Source organism: Falco rusticolus, chromosome 1 (genome assembly GCF_015220075.1).
Source record: "Falco rusticolus isolate bFalRus1 chromosome 1, bFalRus1.pri, whole genome shotgun sequence".
In the NCBI taxonomy this organism is placed as follows: Eukaryota; Metazoa; Chordata; class Aves; order Falconiformes; family Falconidae; genus Falco; species Falco rusticolus.
The window spans coordinates 112,469,975-112,483,127 of record NC_051187.1 but is presented as its reverse complement, the minus strand read 5'-3'; the positions used below and the strand labels follow the sequence as shown (position 1 = coordinate 112,483,127).

At 40.4% G+C, this 13,153-nt stretch overlaps 1 protein-coding gene across 1 annotated transcript in view; it reads right to left on the bottom strand.

Moving 5' to 3' along the window:
• The window catches only part of TTC29 (tetratricopeptide repeat domain 29), a 134,675-nt gene that overhangs the window by 42,631 nt on the left and 78,891 nt on the right, over positions 1–13,153 (bottom strand). Inside the window, exon 9 of the mRNA XM_037396523.1 lies at positions 8,353–8,584. Within this exon, the coding sequence (XP_037252420.1) occupies positions 8,353–8,584 (232 nt within the window). The remainder of the gene's footprint in view (positions 1–8,352; positions 8,585–13,153) is intronic.

Here is a 13,153-nt window from a genome sequence, read left to right as displayed (position 1 = left end):
TCCTACCAACTACAACACTCTGATTTTCCTTGACACCAGCTACTGGGGAATGATCTGGAGTTCCTATTCCATAAATTCTTTTGGTGCACAACATGACCTGAGCAAGATTACTATATGGCATACTCATCCTCCATTTTTCAGGTTCAATTTTATATCAGTGATGAGTTGAACGCATAGTACTGTACTATCACTTACATGCCTAGTTGAGATGTGTAGACAGACACAATCAGCTCAATGTCTATGTTCATGTGATCTGTAAATATCAGACAGTATGAAATATAAGTTCACAAAAAAGACACGGTTTGAATGTCGGCTTTCACAGATATTATCATTAGCATATGAATAAGCATAAGGTTTAGATACAAAAGGTGCTGGGCACTTGCAGATCCTGTTTCAAAAACTGCTGCAGAATATTAATTCTCCACAGAAGCTGACACCAGCCACGTTGTGTTTGACTAACATCTGTAGCAGCTACGTGTCAACAATCAAAAAAATATGACAGAAATTTTAGGAAAACAAATTGTATTAAAACCGTAGCAACCATGGAAAAAATACAAAAACCCCTTTGATTCAGAACAATTTCAAATTGGCCTTCCCTGATCGATTACTCTATCAGATACTTATGAATGCCAGTATTATAGGATAGTAGCTACATGTTCAAATGGATGTATGTGTATGACACACTATGGAAAATACTGTATGATTACTTGGCTCTGTGGCCAGGTTTGTATGAGCCCTTAAATGGGAATATTCTGTGTTACGGATAATATTGAATGCTTAACTGAGTGAGCAGAAACAAGTGGATGAGCCTGGGGGCATGGTCATCAACTGAAGAATGCATTTGGATCTTCAAGCTAATTAATCACCTAGCTGTACACTTAAACTTAGTCGATCCATTCACACAGGTGATTAAGGTCTCTTTAAAGGCTATTTTGATACTTCACAATTTTCTATTAACCAACACACCAAGATACTCAATATGAAGTGTGATTCTTTCCAGTGTATTCTCTGATCACAACATAATGAAAACAGAGCATGAAAAACAACACCAAAATGCTCAGTATGAAAAACCTGAAACATCACTCTTAAAAAACCTCCTATTGATTCTACTACAAGCACAAAAGATATACCTAATAAGGTACAGATTGAGATGTTAGCTACTGGGCATAGAAGTAACTGACTTGCGCTTCTTAAACACTGCCGGAAACATACATAAAATCGGTTTTGTGAATGAAGATGTGGGGTGAAAAATGGAGAGAGAAAAATTTGCAATATAAAAGTGAAGAACTGGAAAGAAAACAAAAGAGTAGAGCACAGAAGACAGGGAAGGTGTAGAAACAAAAAGAAAATAACTGTTTCAGAAACCGTTCAAAAAAAATCACAGACCATTCCTGACGATTACAGAAAAGAATAAAAAGAGAGGTGGATTTTTGGACAAAAGAAATACAGCTTCATAAATACATTAATTGTGGAAGTATGACACTTCACTTTTTAGAATAGATGGGCTCATTCTAAATGTAAATAATTTAAATCTTGACTATCTTTAGACCACAGAGTCTTAATAAAAACAGCAATTTGTTACTTAAACATAAGAGGAACATAAAAGGATATGTCTAGACAGGGAAGGCATCTCAGAAAAAAACCCCTCAAAGATGCAGAAAAGAAAGCTGGCTGGGGAGACCAAGGAGAAGGAAGGTGTTTGATACGCTGACTGTGACTCCTGAGATGACCTAAGGGTTCTGTTACAGAAAATTTGCACTAAATACAGTTTCTTTGTCTTGACTTTGATTTTCTGTGTCCAGAGATTGTTGGGGAGCTTTTGGTAAGGAAGGGCTTGCAGCTGAGAACTGGTTTCATGTTGGCCTGAGGTCAATCTCTCTCAGTTGGCATGTTTGCAGACAGCACCAATAAAAGGTTCTTTATGAAGTCTAAATGATAACAACCTTCTCAATATTAAACAAAAACATAAAAGTCTGCTCTCTGGTTCTTTCTGAGGATCAATTTTGCCTTTTGAGAACAAGAGCATAAAACCACCTGAGACATCTCTGCTTGTGTATGCAGCAAAGGGGCCTATGATGGGCACATGGGGAGAAGTCCTGGGGCCACTTCAAAGTATGCCAACTGGTTATTCCTCCTTTGGCCCTGCAACCATCAGGGGACTGCCAGAGCACAGCAGCTGCCAGCTGTGCTGCTTTATGACTCTTCTCTTTGTCAATGCACCTCTTGTGCTCTAGACTGCAGGCAAACCTAAAACTTCCAGATGCCTCCAAATTAAAGATTTCTCCAGAAGTGACCTAATGTGGTTAGGCAAGTGCTTCGATTTCTTTTGTGCAAGTCAAGTGTCCTGCAGAATTGTCCTGAGAATTTTTACTTTTTAAACTGGTAAGGAACTCCACTTTCAGTACAAGTACTGATAGTACAGGGCACAAAGCTACACTAGTTCAGTGCATAAAGCTACACTAAAGGGTCTGACAATATACTGTAGTTCGAACACCACTTCCAGCAGTTTTTTTCCACAAGAAAGAACAATTCACCTTATTTAGGGAACCATTTTCTGCTGATCTAGAGAGCTTGTTTGAGAAAACACAGCTGGATGCCAACAATGTTTAGCACAGGATGTGTCTAAAGCAAATGCATAGCGAGATTTAGATGTTTCCATAGAAAGTATCAGATGGAAGAAAAAATCTAAATGAGATCCAAATTCTCCCCTGGTTAAGATGTTTTTATGTAACCATAGATGACAAGAAGACTCATGATCACATTACACAGGATGATAGTGAACTTTTTGAAGTTATAACACCACTTAGACATGCAAGAACTGCCAACTCTTGGCAAGGGCTATGCAAAAAATTCTCCTAACACATTATTCAGTGGTTAAACATTAAAATATTCTACGAACCCTCCACTCAAATTTGGTACTGCCAATCCACAGACCTGGCCTACGTCTCATCCTGTCTAGTAATTCCCAATTATTTAAGGCAGTATATAAAAAGAAATCACAGGAAAAAAACCTGGAGAGTGCATCTGCACAAAGCAAAACAACACTGAATATCAGCACTCCCCTGTCATGTTTTTTTCAGATAAAGTTCAACCATCAGCAGAAAACAGAACAAGCTACTGCACTCATGGCAAAACTGACATGGACATTTAAACTGTGTTCTCAGACTTTTTGTTGAGAATCTGGTGTGTCTGGCCACTGATCACAACGTGCCAAAATACTTCCCTGTCACCCTTAGTTCTTCTCTTCATATTTGATTCTTTCCGTAGTCCAAGCAATAATCACTCTATCTTTCTAAAAATACCAGAGTATATCACTAAGCAGACATAATCAAATACTTTAAAAATCCCCCCAGTTAATAAGTAACGTAAGATATATGAACTAGATAAGCTGATTTTGTGAAATGTACCTGTCATCCACATCTGTATGCTGTTTCTAAATATTTAGTTAAGATACTCTGCATTAATATCAAAGGTACAGCAGGACAAAAAATGACTGAGATTTTTTAAAATTAAAAGCAAGACAAGCTAAAATTCAGCAACTGATGAATGCTAGGTGATGTGAACAAGAAGAAGCACTACAAGTTCAGAAAATTTTAAGGGAAAAAAGTTCAGAAAATTTTAAGGGAAAAAGTGTGACAGAATCACCTCTAAACTTCTTTTCTTTTTGCTAATAATTTTCCTAAACGTACGTATTTTGGCATTTCTAAGCAGAGTATTTTTCCAGAAGCAAGCAAATTCTATTTGATAAACACCACAAAAATGCGCTGAAGCCACCCTGTGAATTTCAGTAGGGGACACTGAAGCATTTGAGCTACTTTTGAAACATGCTTATTAAGAAGTGAGTCCTTTGGCACAGGGACAGCCTTGGAGTGTGTACTTGGTCACACACCTATACATTTGCCTTCTGTACATGCTAACTGCAGAACAGACCTTACTAATTAATAAACGAGTCAGACACACAAACAGTGGCTTCGAGGGAGTGCATGCGCGGGCACAATTCTGGTAGTCCCACATCAGTATCGTGATACACCAAAACCTATGCCAGAGCTTTAGATATGAAATACGCAGTGAAAGGAACCTGCTAACACAAGCCTCTACCTTCCCACTGACTTCGTAAGAACTGTTTTATGGATGTGTATCTGCGTAAGGTACAAAGACTTGCTATTTTTGTAGTTTTCATCAGTCCACTGTCTTTTCTTTCTCTTAAATGTTCTCAGATCAAAAAATCTGCTACTACCAATGAACATCTACTGGGTAAATACAAACTATAGTTTATAATGCACATTTCTGATAAAGATTGGTTTTCATTTGCTAAAGTACAGTCAAGCATTTTGGGTACAGTGCCATGGCATAACAGTATTATTTAGCATGCATTTGAGGTAACTAACATAATTTATTAATGGAGGAAAGACAAGATTTGTAATGTTAGAAGTTTTCCTGGAATTAGTATACTTCAGAAAGAAGAGATGGTAAAAAAGCAGTTTATCACATTATGAAGCAGACTGTTCTACTGTTGGACACTGTTACCAAAATGGTCCATAAATTACTGGCTGTGGCAAGTTACAGTAAAGGAATGTTAACAGAATTTATTTAGTTTAACCTTTGATCTCATATCTCACTTCTGGCTTTACCATTCTTTTGGGATAATCCTTTTACTAAAGAATGACAAAGTCACACACAAACTCAATCTAAAATGCACCTGGTAAAGTCTCTATTCTTCAACATACTAACAACTTGATGCTAGCCACATCTCTTACAGAAAAAATGACTACAAAACATCTTGAAGAGCTTTAAAAATGTGAATTGGTAGGATGACAATTTAACTTTTTACACAACAAAAAGGACACAGTCACATTATGGAATGTACCATTCCATACATCTGTGAAAGGGAGTTGGAGAAAGAATATTGAGGGACTACATTATTTGGGAGTAAGAACAAAACCTGATCGGATTATATTTTCCAAGCTATAGTTGTAGCTGGTGCATGTGCTTTAAATCATGATGAAGACTGCTCAGGTGTGGAATGCTCAAAATAGTCCTGATCATACTAAAGTTGATAGTACAAGATAATTCCATTGATTGTAAGACTTCACAATTAATGATATGGGTAAGACAGTAATTTGTGATGCATTTGTAGCTATTATTAAATTATTAAAAAAACAACAAAAAAGATACAGAAGACCTATGGTAAAATGTGTCAATTTTGCCAAGTTCTCTGAAGTCAAGAAATGTAAATCTAAATTGTGGTCAAAAGCACATAACATTTCATAAGAAAACAACTGAAGATTTTTTAGTGTGAGGAAAACAACACATTTTAAGTCTACTCTGAAAAGTGGTTAGATGATGTCAAGCACCCAAGGTTTCTTGCTGAGGCACAGCACCACCAGATGCAATGACCTGGAGTTAAAGAGTTGCCAGACTCACAGATAACACACCTGGTCAGCACTTCATGTAATCAATATCCAAAATCTGATCCAAAATTTTCCTGCCTTCAACACCTTTATTCTTCTCCCTTCCAGAAGCCAGCAAGTCACAAGTGAAGTCACAGCAAGACCTGTGAAATGTTTTCTTATCAGATGGTGTTAGCCATGCTGTGGGTTCCTTTTTAGGCTTTAACCTGGAGTTGCAAGCACTTTTGTCTACTGATTCTGCTGATAATTTTTTTTTTATACGTTTGACTAAACATAAAAAGATCAATGAAAACATATTTGTTCTTGCAGTGACATCTCACAGTGGCATAAATAACTGTCTTGTAAGTGAAGTCAGGTGACTGAGTCAAATACAGCAGATAGAAACATTCTCCTTTGCATTTATAAACACTGTTTTCTGACAATCCCATCCCTTTTGTCCACAGCAACTTTGGTCAAAAGATCTATTTTATTAATAAATGTTGAGCTAAATTGAGTAATTAATGGTTCTTCCTGCCTGGTTATTGAAATGATTGATTTAGAAAATAAGCCTTGGTTGAAAGACATAAGGTATATGGCAGTACCTGAATTTAAATGCCATTGTTCCTTCACTAGCCTGAGTATTTCTTTTGCCTAAGTATACAGAAACTACTTTCATTTTTTTGTCACAGAAAAATTATTCCGTCAGAACAGTCAGAAATAAAAACTTACTACCTTCCTCTTGCTTTCATTACATTCCCTTGCGAATTAAGAGCTACCATTGTATCTTGTCTTTAGCTGTTTCATCCTCAAAAAGGCTGAAGAAAAAATCTAGTAGATTATTGACGTTAAGCTGTTTGAAAGAGCTAGAAATACTGTTCTATTATCACAGCAGGAACTTGCAAAGTGATGAGTTCATCATAGGACGCACAGACATTCTCCCGGAAGGTAGGATAAAGGCTGTACCTGAAAAAAGCCGGTGAATCCTAATATTGAATTGGTGCCAGGTGATGTTTTGCCAGACAAAGATATTAAAAATGTAATGCCAGTACTAACGAGAGATTTGGCACACAAAACATGAAGAATGTTACAGATTGTGCTGACAGTGTGACACTATGTTTTCCTGGATGTAATCTGGGTATCATGAGAGTAAGCTTGGAGCACTAATGAGAAGAATGATATTGAACTGGAAGAGCTGCTAAATATGCAGTAGCCACAGGGTTCCTGGAGTTAACTGGAACTAAAATGAAAACTGTAGTACCGAAAGTAACAGAGGGTAAACTAGGCAGAAATACAGAAGGAAGAGAATCTCAGCAGGCAAAACTTGTTTCTGGTATCATGCTTGCCAGGACATAAAGGGCTTTTCTAATCATACTCTTTTTATCCCTGAAGTACTGTTAAAGAGGAGCATGAAGCTTGAGCTTAAAGGGGCACATATCATTTCAGGATATAAATGAGTTTCACAACTGGCTGGAGAAAGTGATGTATAAAAGTTGAACAGAAAACCTCTTTAGGTGCAAGAAGTAAAATGCATATTGAAAATAGAAAGATCACCCTATCTCTTTGAGGCTCCTGGCTTTTTGCTGTTGCCGCTGTTGCCATTGTTGATTTTTGTTGGCCTTCTACTTACATCAGCTACAGCTAATGATCCTGATATGAAATGCATATAAAATTGCTTGACATTGGATTCTTCTTTGACCATCTATGTTAGAATTATTGGCATCTGCACTACAGGTCTAGAAACTTACAATCCCTTGCAGGAGACATGCACCCAATTAACGCTGCCACACAACAAAATCTGTGAGTGTGCTGGTTATTCACTTATTGAGGCAAAAATCATAAATATATATAGTAATGGAAAAAAAGAAACACATTATCATTGAGAAAGAACTACCCTGCCAACGAATGTCTTTGTTCCACAATTCTTAGTTGCTTCCAGTGTTGCCTCTGGTATCCTGGCTCCTGTTAAACCACTAACATCTCCAATTACCAGGCTATTAACCACTTATTTTATATATGCAATTCACAACTGAAGTTATAATTAAGTGTTCCAATTCTATGAGGAAAAGATACACAAAAAGACAGCAGACAAGCAGTTCTTTGACTTTGAGAGTATGATGACTAAGGGAACTTGGACCTGGTAACTCTGAGGCTCCATATTATGACTTTACCCCAGCTGTCATTTATTTCTGCTATATTTCACATATACACTCTCCACAGGAATGCAGAGAGGAAAGTTTTAAGGTAGAGTAGATTTACTACTTTTCCTTCCCCAGCATGATACAGTTTAGTACTATCAATACTTGGAGATAATGTGTAATTCAGTTTGTCTTGTATTAACATATAGCACAGGGGAAAAAAAGGTAAAGAAAATTTAATCCATGAAATAGAGGTCTACTCCACACAATGCTCTCCTCTACTTTTATCTGAGACAAGGAAACACAGTGAAGAAATCACAGAGTTGCTTTTTTTAAATTCCCCTCCAATGTCAGGTATAAGGATGCCAAAAATAAAACATCATGTTTTTCTGAATTCAGAACTATGTCCACTATATCAAGCAGAAATGACTTTTAGGAACAGAGAACCTGGTTTTGGATGTACTTGGAAAACTGATGGGAAATGAGGATTTTTTATTTTATTTAAAGATGAAAATAATATTTGAATGAACTAATACATCACTGTTTGCCCATAACTATGATGTTTTGGAAAAAAACACTAAAAAATGTAAGTTACCATCCATAGCAAATACTACTATCTGTTTCTCCCTCCTACATACTATCTGTTTCTCCCTCCTGCATTAACCTATTTAATTTAGTCTTTAAAATAAGCACAGAAAGGAGTAAATCCAACCTCCATTCAGTACAAGGATTAAACCTAGAAAATAATTTAATAAAACTCTACAAGAAAAACGACTTAACTGTTGAGGACAATACAGCACTAATGTGTTTCATAACCAATGTCTTACCGACTGTAAGAGGGTCAGTGCACATGTCACTTCTGTTCTCCTTCCATGCCAGCAGGTACTTGAGGCTGATGGGATCTTCTGCTTCTATGTGGCTGTTAAATGCCACCATCAGTTTATGAGCCTTCGCAATGCCACAATAAATCTTTGCTTCATCCACTAAGGGCAAATTATTTAAAGTTTTTGCTGCCTCCAAAGCCTGACTGAAATATTCACAAGCTTCATTATAGTTCCCCTAGTAAAGAAGAGGAAAAAAAAGAAAAGAATTGTAAAAGTGTAGTCACCTGTGTTTCACCTCAACATTAGAGTCCGCTCCTCTGGCACCTCAGAGATGTTGCAGCTGAGAGGCCAGCCCAACAGAATGACTCATGGCATGGTATTACGCAAATCACTCTCCCTAGCTGTTTCCTAACCTCTGAAATCCAGATATCACTGCTCATATCTTTCTCAGGAACTGAATTTTTTTTTGGTTATTTGTGTAGTATTTTGAACATACAAATCTAAGTATACCAATGCTAAGTGTCAATACTGATTCCAGCCAGGCCATTTAGAAATTATCACTACTGTTTCAATAAGTTTAACATCTCTATGGAAGAAAAAGTCCTCATTTACTATTGTGATACCAAATTTTATAAAAGCAATCTTACAAATGGAAAAAAGAAGACAATGAAATGATGGCTGTAAAACATGGAGAAGAACAGAAATAAACCCCCCACAGATTTATGGGGAAGAAGGGGTATACCAAAGACTGGGGATATTCCTAATCACAAGAACAGAAACAGTAGGAGAAATATAAGCCAACTGTTGCTAAATAGAAAACCCAAGTAATTTCTCTATCCTGCAGAATGCAGAAATCCAACATTCATGAATCCAGTAAAAAGGGAGTATGAAGACAGACAGGGAATTGGTGTTGTTTAGCCAGGAGAAGAGGTCCAGGAAGACCTTATAGCAGCCTGCCAGTACCTAAAGGGGGCCTACAAGAAAGCTGGAGAGGGGCTTTTTACAAGCATATGTAGTCATAGGAGTAGTCAACATGGGTTCACCAAGGGGAAATCATGCCTGACCAAACTAACAGACTTCCATGATGGAATGACTGGCTGGGTAGATGAAGGGAGAGCGGTGGATGTTGTCTACCTTGACCTCAGCAAGGCTTTTTCCACTGTCTCCCATAACATCTGCGCAGGTGAGCTCAGGCAGTGTGGGCTGGATGAGCAGACAGTGAGGTGGATTGAGAAATGGCTGAACAGTGGAGCTCAGAGGGCTGTGACCAGCAGCGCAGAGCCCAGCTGGAGGCCTGTGGCCAGCGGTGCTGCCCAGGGCTCAGCGCCGGGCCCAGTCCCGTTCAGCTGATTCACCGGTGACCTGGGCGAAGGCACAGAGCGTCCCCTCAGCAGGCTGGTGGCTGGTACAAAGGCGGGAGGAGCGGCTGATGCCCCAGAGGCTGCGCTGCCATCCAGCGAGAGCTGGGCAGGCTGGAGAGCTGGGCAGGAGGGACCTGATGGAGCCCAGCAGAGGCCGGTGCCAGGCCCTGCCCTGGGGGGGCACAGCCCCACGCACCAGCAGGGGCTGGGGGCTGCCTGCGGGGAGGCAGCTCTGCGGGGAAGGGCCGGGCAGTGCCGGGGCACAGCAGCTGCCCCTGGGCCGGCAGCCAGCCCCGGTGGCCCAGGAGGCCGGTGGCGCCCTGGGGGGCGTGAGGAGGAGCGTGGCCAGCAGGCGCAGGGAGGGGATCCTGCCCCTCGGCTCTGCCCTGGGGAGGCCGCCCCGGGAGTGCTGTGCCCAGCGCTGGGCTCCCCAGTTCCAGAGACAGGGAGCTGCTGGGGAGGGCCCGGCGGGGGCTGCGCAGGGGGTGAGGGGCCTGGGCACCTCCCGGGGGAGGGCAGGCTGGGACACCCGCGGCTGCTCAGCCTGGGGAAGGGAGGGCTGAGAGGGCTCTGATCGATGGCTGCAGACATCTTCAGGGCCAGCGGCAGGAGGACGGGGCCAGGCTCTTTCAGCGGTGCCCAGCGACAGGGCGAGGGGCAACGGGCACACGCTGAGGCACAGGCAGCTCCCTCTGAACGTGAGGAAGAACTTCTTCACCGTGAGGGTGGCAGAGCACTGGGGCAGGCTGCCCAGAGGGGCCGGGGGGTCTCCTTCTCTGGAGACACTCAGAACCCGCCTGGACGTGATCCCGTGCAGCCCGCTCTGGGTGACCCTGCTTTGGCAGGGGTTGGGCTGGGAGGTCTCCAGAGGTGCCACCCAACCCCGATTGTTCTGTGATTCTGTGACAAGGGGAAATAACTTCAAACTGAAAGAGGGTAGATTTACAATAGATATTGGAAAGAAATTCTTTACAGTGAGTGTGATGAGGCACTGGCCCAGGCTGCCCAGAGCAGCTGTGCGTGCCCCATCCCTGGCAGTGCTCAAGGCCAGGCTGGATGGGGCTTTGAGCAGCCTGGTCTAGTGGTGGCCCCCATGGCAGGGGGGTTGGAACAACTAGATGATCTTTAAGGTCCCTTCCAACCCAAACCATTCTATGATAAACTACAGCAGATAATACATTAAGAGGAATTTTTAAAAAGTATAAGAACTAGTTTTTATGTGAGATACAGGAAGAAAACTCCTCAACTTCTTGACCAAAGAGGAATAAAGAGAACACTATGGAAAATCATGATATGCTGAAGGATGCTGCTGAAAAGCTAAAATATTTCTTGGAATATTTTTTTATCTTTTGCATGTTTCTTTTTTGCCAGTGTCATGGTTTAAGCCCAGCCGACAATCAAGCACCCACACAGCTGCTGCTCACTCCCCCTCTCTCAGAGGGATGGGGAGGAGAATCTGAAAGGAATGTAAAACTCAAGGGTTGAGATAAGAACAATTTAATTTCTTATGTTCTTATCTCATGCATCATGTTCTTATCTATGCAAGCTGTGCATGCAAGCAAAGCAAAATGAGGAATTCATTTACTACTTTCCAACAGTGGGCAGATGTTCATCCATTCCCAGGAAAGCAGGGCTCCGTCACGCGTAATGGTTACTTGGGAAGACAAACGCCATAATGCTGGATGTCCCCCCCTTTCTTCTCCTTCCCCAGTTTATACACTCAGCATGACACCATATGGTATGGAATATCCCTTTGGCTAGTTTGGGTCAGCTGTCCTGGCTGTGTCCCCTCCCAGTTTCTTGTGCCCCTCCAGCCCTCTTGCTGGCAGGGCTTGAGAATCTGAAAAGTTCTTGACTTAGTATAAACATTACCCAGCAACAACCAAAACCATGAATGTGCTATCAACATTGTTCACACACCAAATCCAAAACACAGCACTGCACCAGCTACTAAGAAGAAGTTGAAACCAGGACAGCTGTGAAGCTACTTTGAGTTACCATCAGAGATGGAGTCAAAAGAAGAGTTGCAGGAGCAAGTTTCTAATTTATAAAGTAGAACACCACCAGACCTAAAGAGAGCATAAATAAAAGATTTGAAAAAGATCTAAAGACAAAGAGATTGAATTGATGAGGAAATAAATTACAACTCTAATTAAAAGTAGGTAGTGTAATCCAGGCTTGAGAGGTAGTACATTTTGTGTCAGTATTATACATGGCAGTGTGCAGTAACTTCATGTTCTAGTATCAGTATTGTCTAATATTTAATTATTATTTAAGAATCAGATGATTATTTTGCCAAGATTGTTGAAAAATGTAAAAAAGGAAGGTTTTTATAAGGCTTTGAGGTATTTCAAAGGGACCTAATAACACTACCTGAGTGGGTATGTGATAGCAAATGAAATAGATTGTTTACAGAATTAGAGGTAATTCATACTGTCTGAACTACTTGTAACTTTTAGTGGGTTCTGATTAACTCAGGCTCAGGAAGGTGGTCTTGAAATAACACGGGCAGCTCTGCAGTGGCTTCTCCTAAATGCAAACCAGCTCTAATACCTAGTAAGTTCAAACAAAATATTAGGATGCATCAGGAATGCAGTGGAGAGAAAGCTAGAGTAGATAATCTATGTAAACAAGCAGTATATATAAAACTGGATAAAGTAAATATATGCCAAAGAGCAGAATTAGGTCTATGCAAACACAGCAATGGATAAAAGACGCTAAGTAGAAGGATAATACAGAAAACCCAGAAACATCTACTTAACATACTCATGAGAAGTATAATAGGTTAAATGATGCAATTAGTGAGAGAAATGCAGAAAATCAGACTAAGAAACTTGAGGAAAGCAAAATGGGAAATGACAGAGCATGTCATGCTAACTCCATCAGAGTTTGCGTATTAAGTGAGCAACCTGCTTAACACATTGGGAGAAATTAGACCTCATATGCGCACATAACACAAACGCAGGCATTTTAGGAAGCAGGAAACATGCATAAACCAATCATGACTAGAAAGCAAGAACTGAGTGTACAGGATGAAAGAAATACAGTGATGGTGAGATGGAATAGTGAAATGCTGGAACTGTAAAAACACAGCAACAGCATGGACAGAGCAATGTGAACATGGTCAAAGTCACTCTGGGAAGAACAGTAAAAGTTATATCCTTGGTTTACTAAAGGTCCCCAAGGATAGATCTGGATATAAATAGAGATATCTTTAATTCAATGAGAAGGACAGTACTACTGCGAATTGTATCACTGGGGGAAGTACAGAATTGAATAAAAATACCCTAATAATGACTTAACTTAGAGAATGCTGGTGATGACAGCTGATGCCTAGCAGGCAGTGATCCAAGAGGGGAAATGTTAATTTAGACTCAGTTGTGGTAAACATTGCTGACCTTGCAGAAAAAATGGTATAGGAAATAGGGTACTGTAAAACTTTA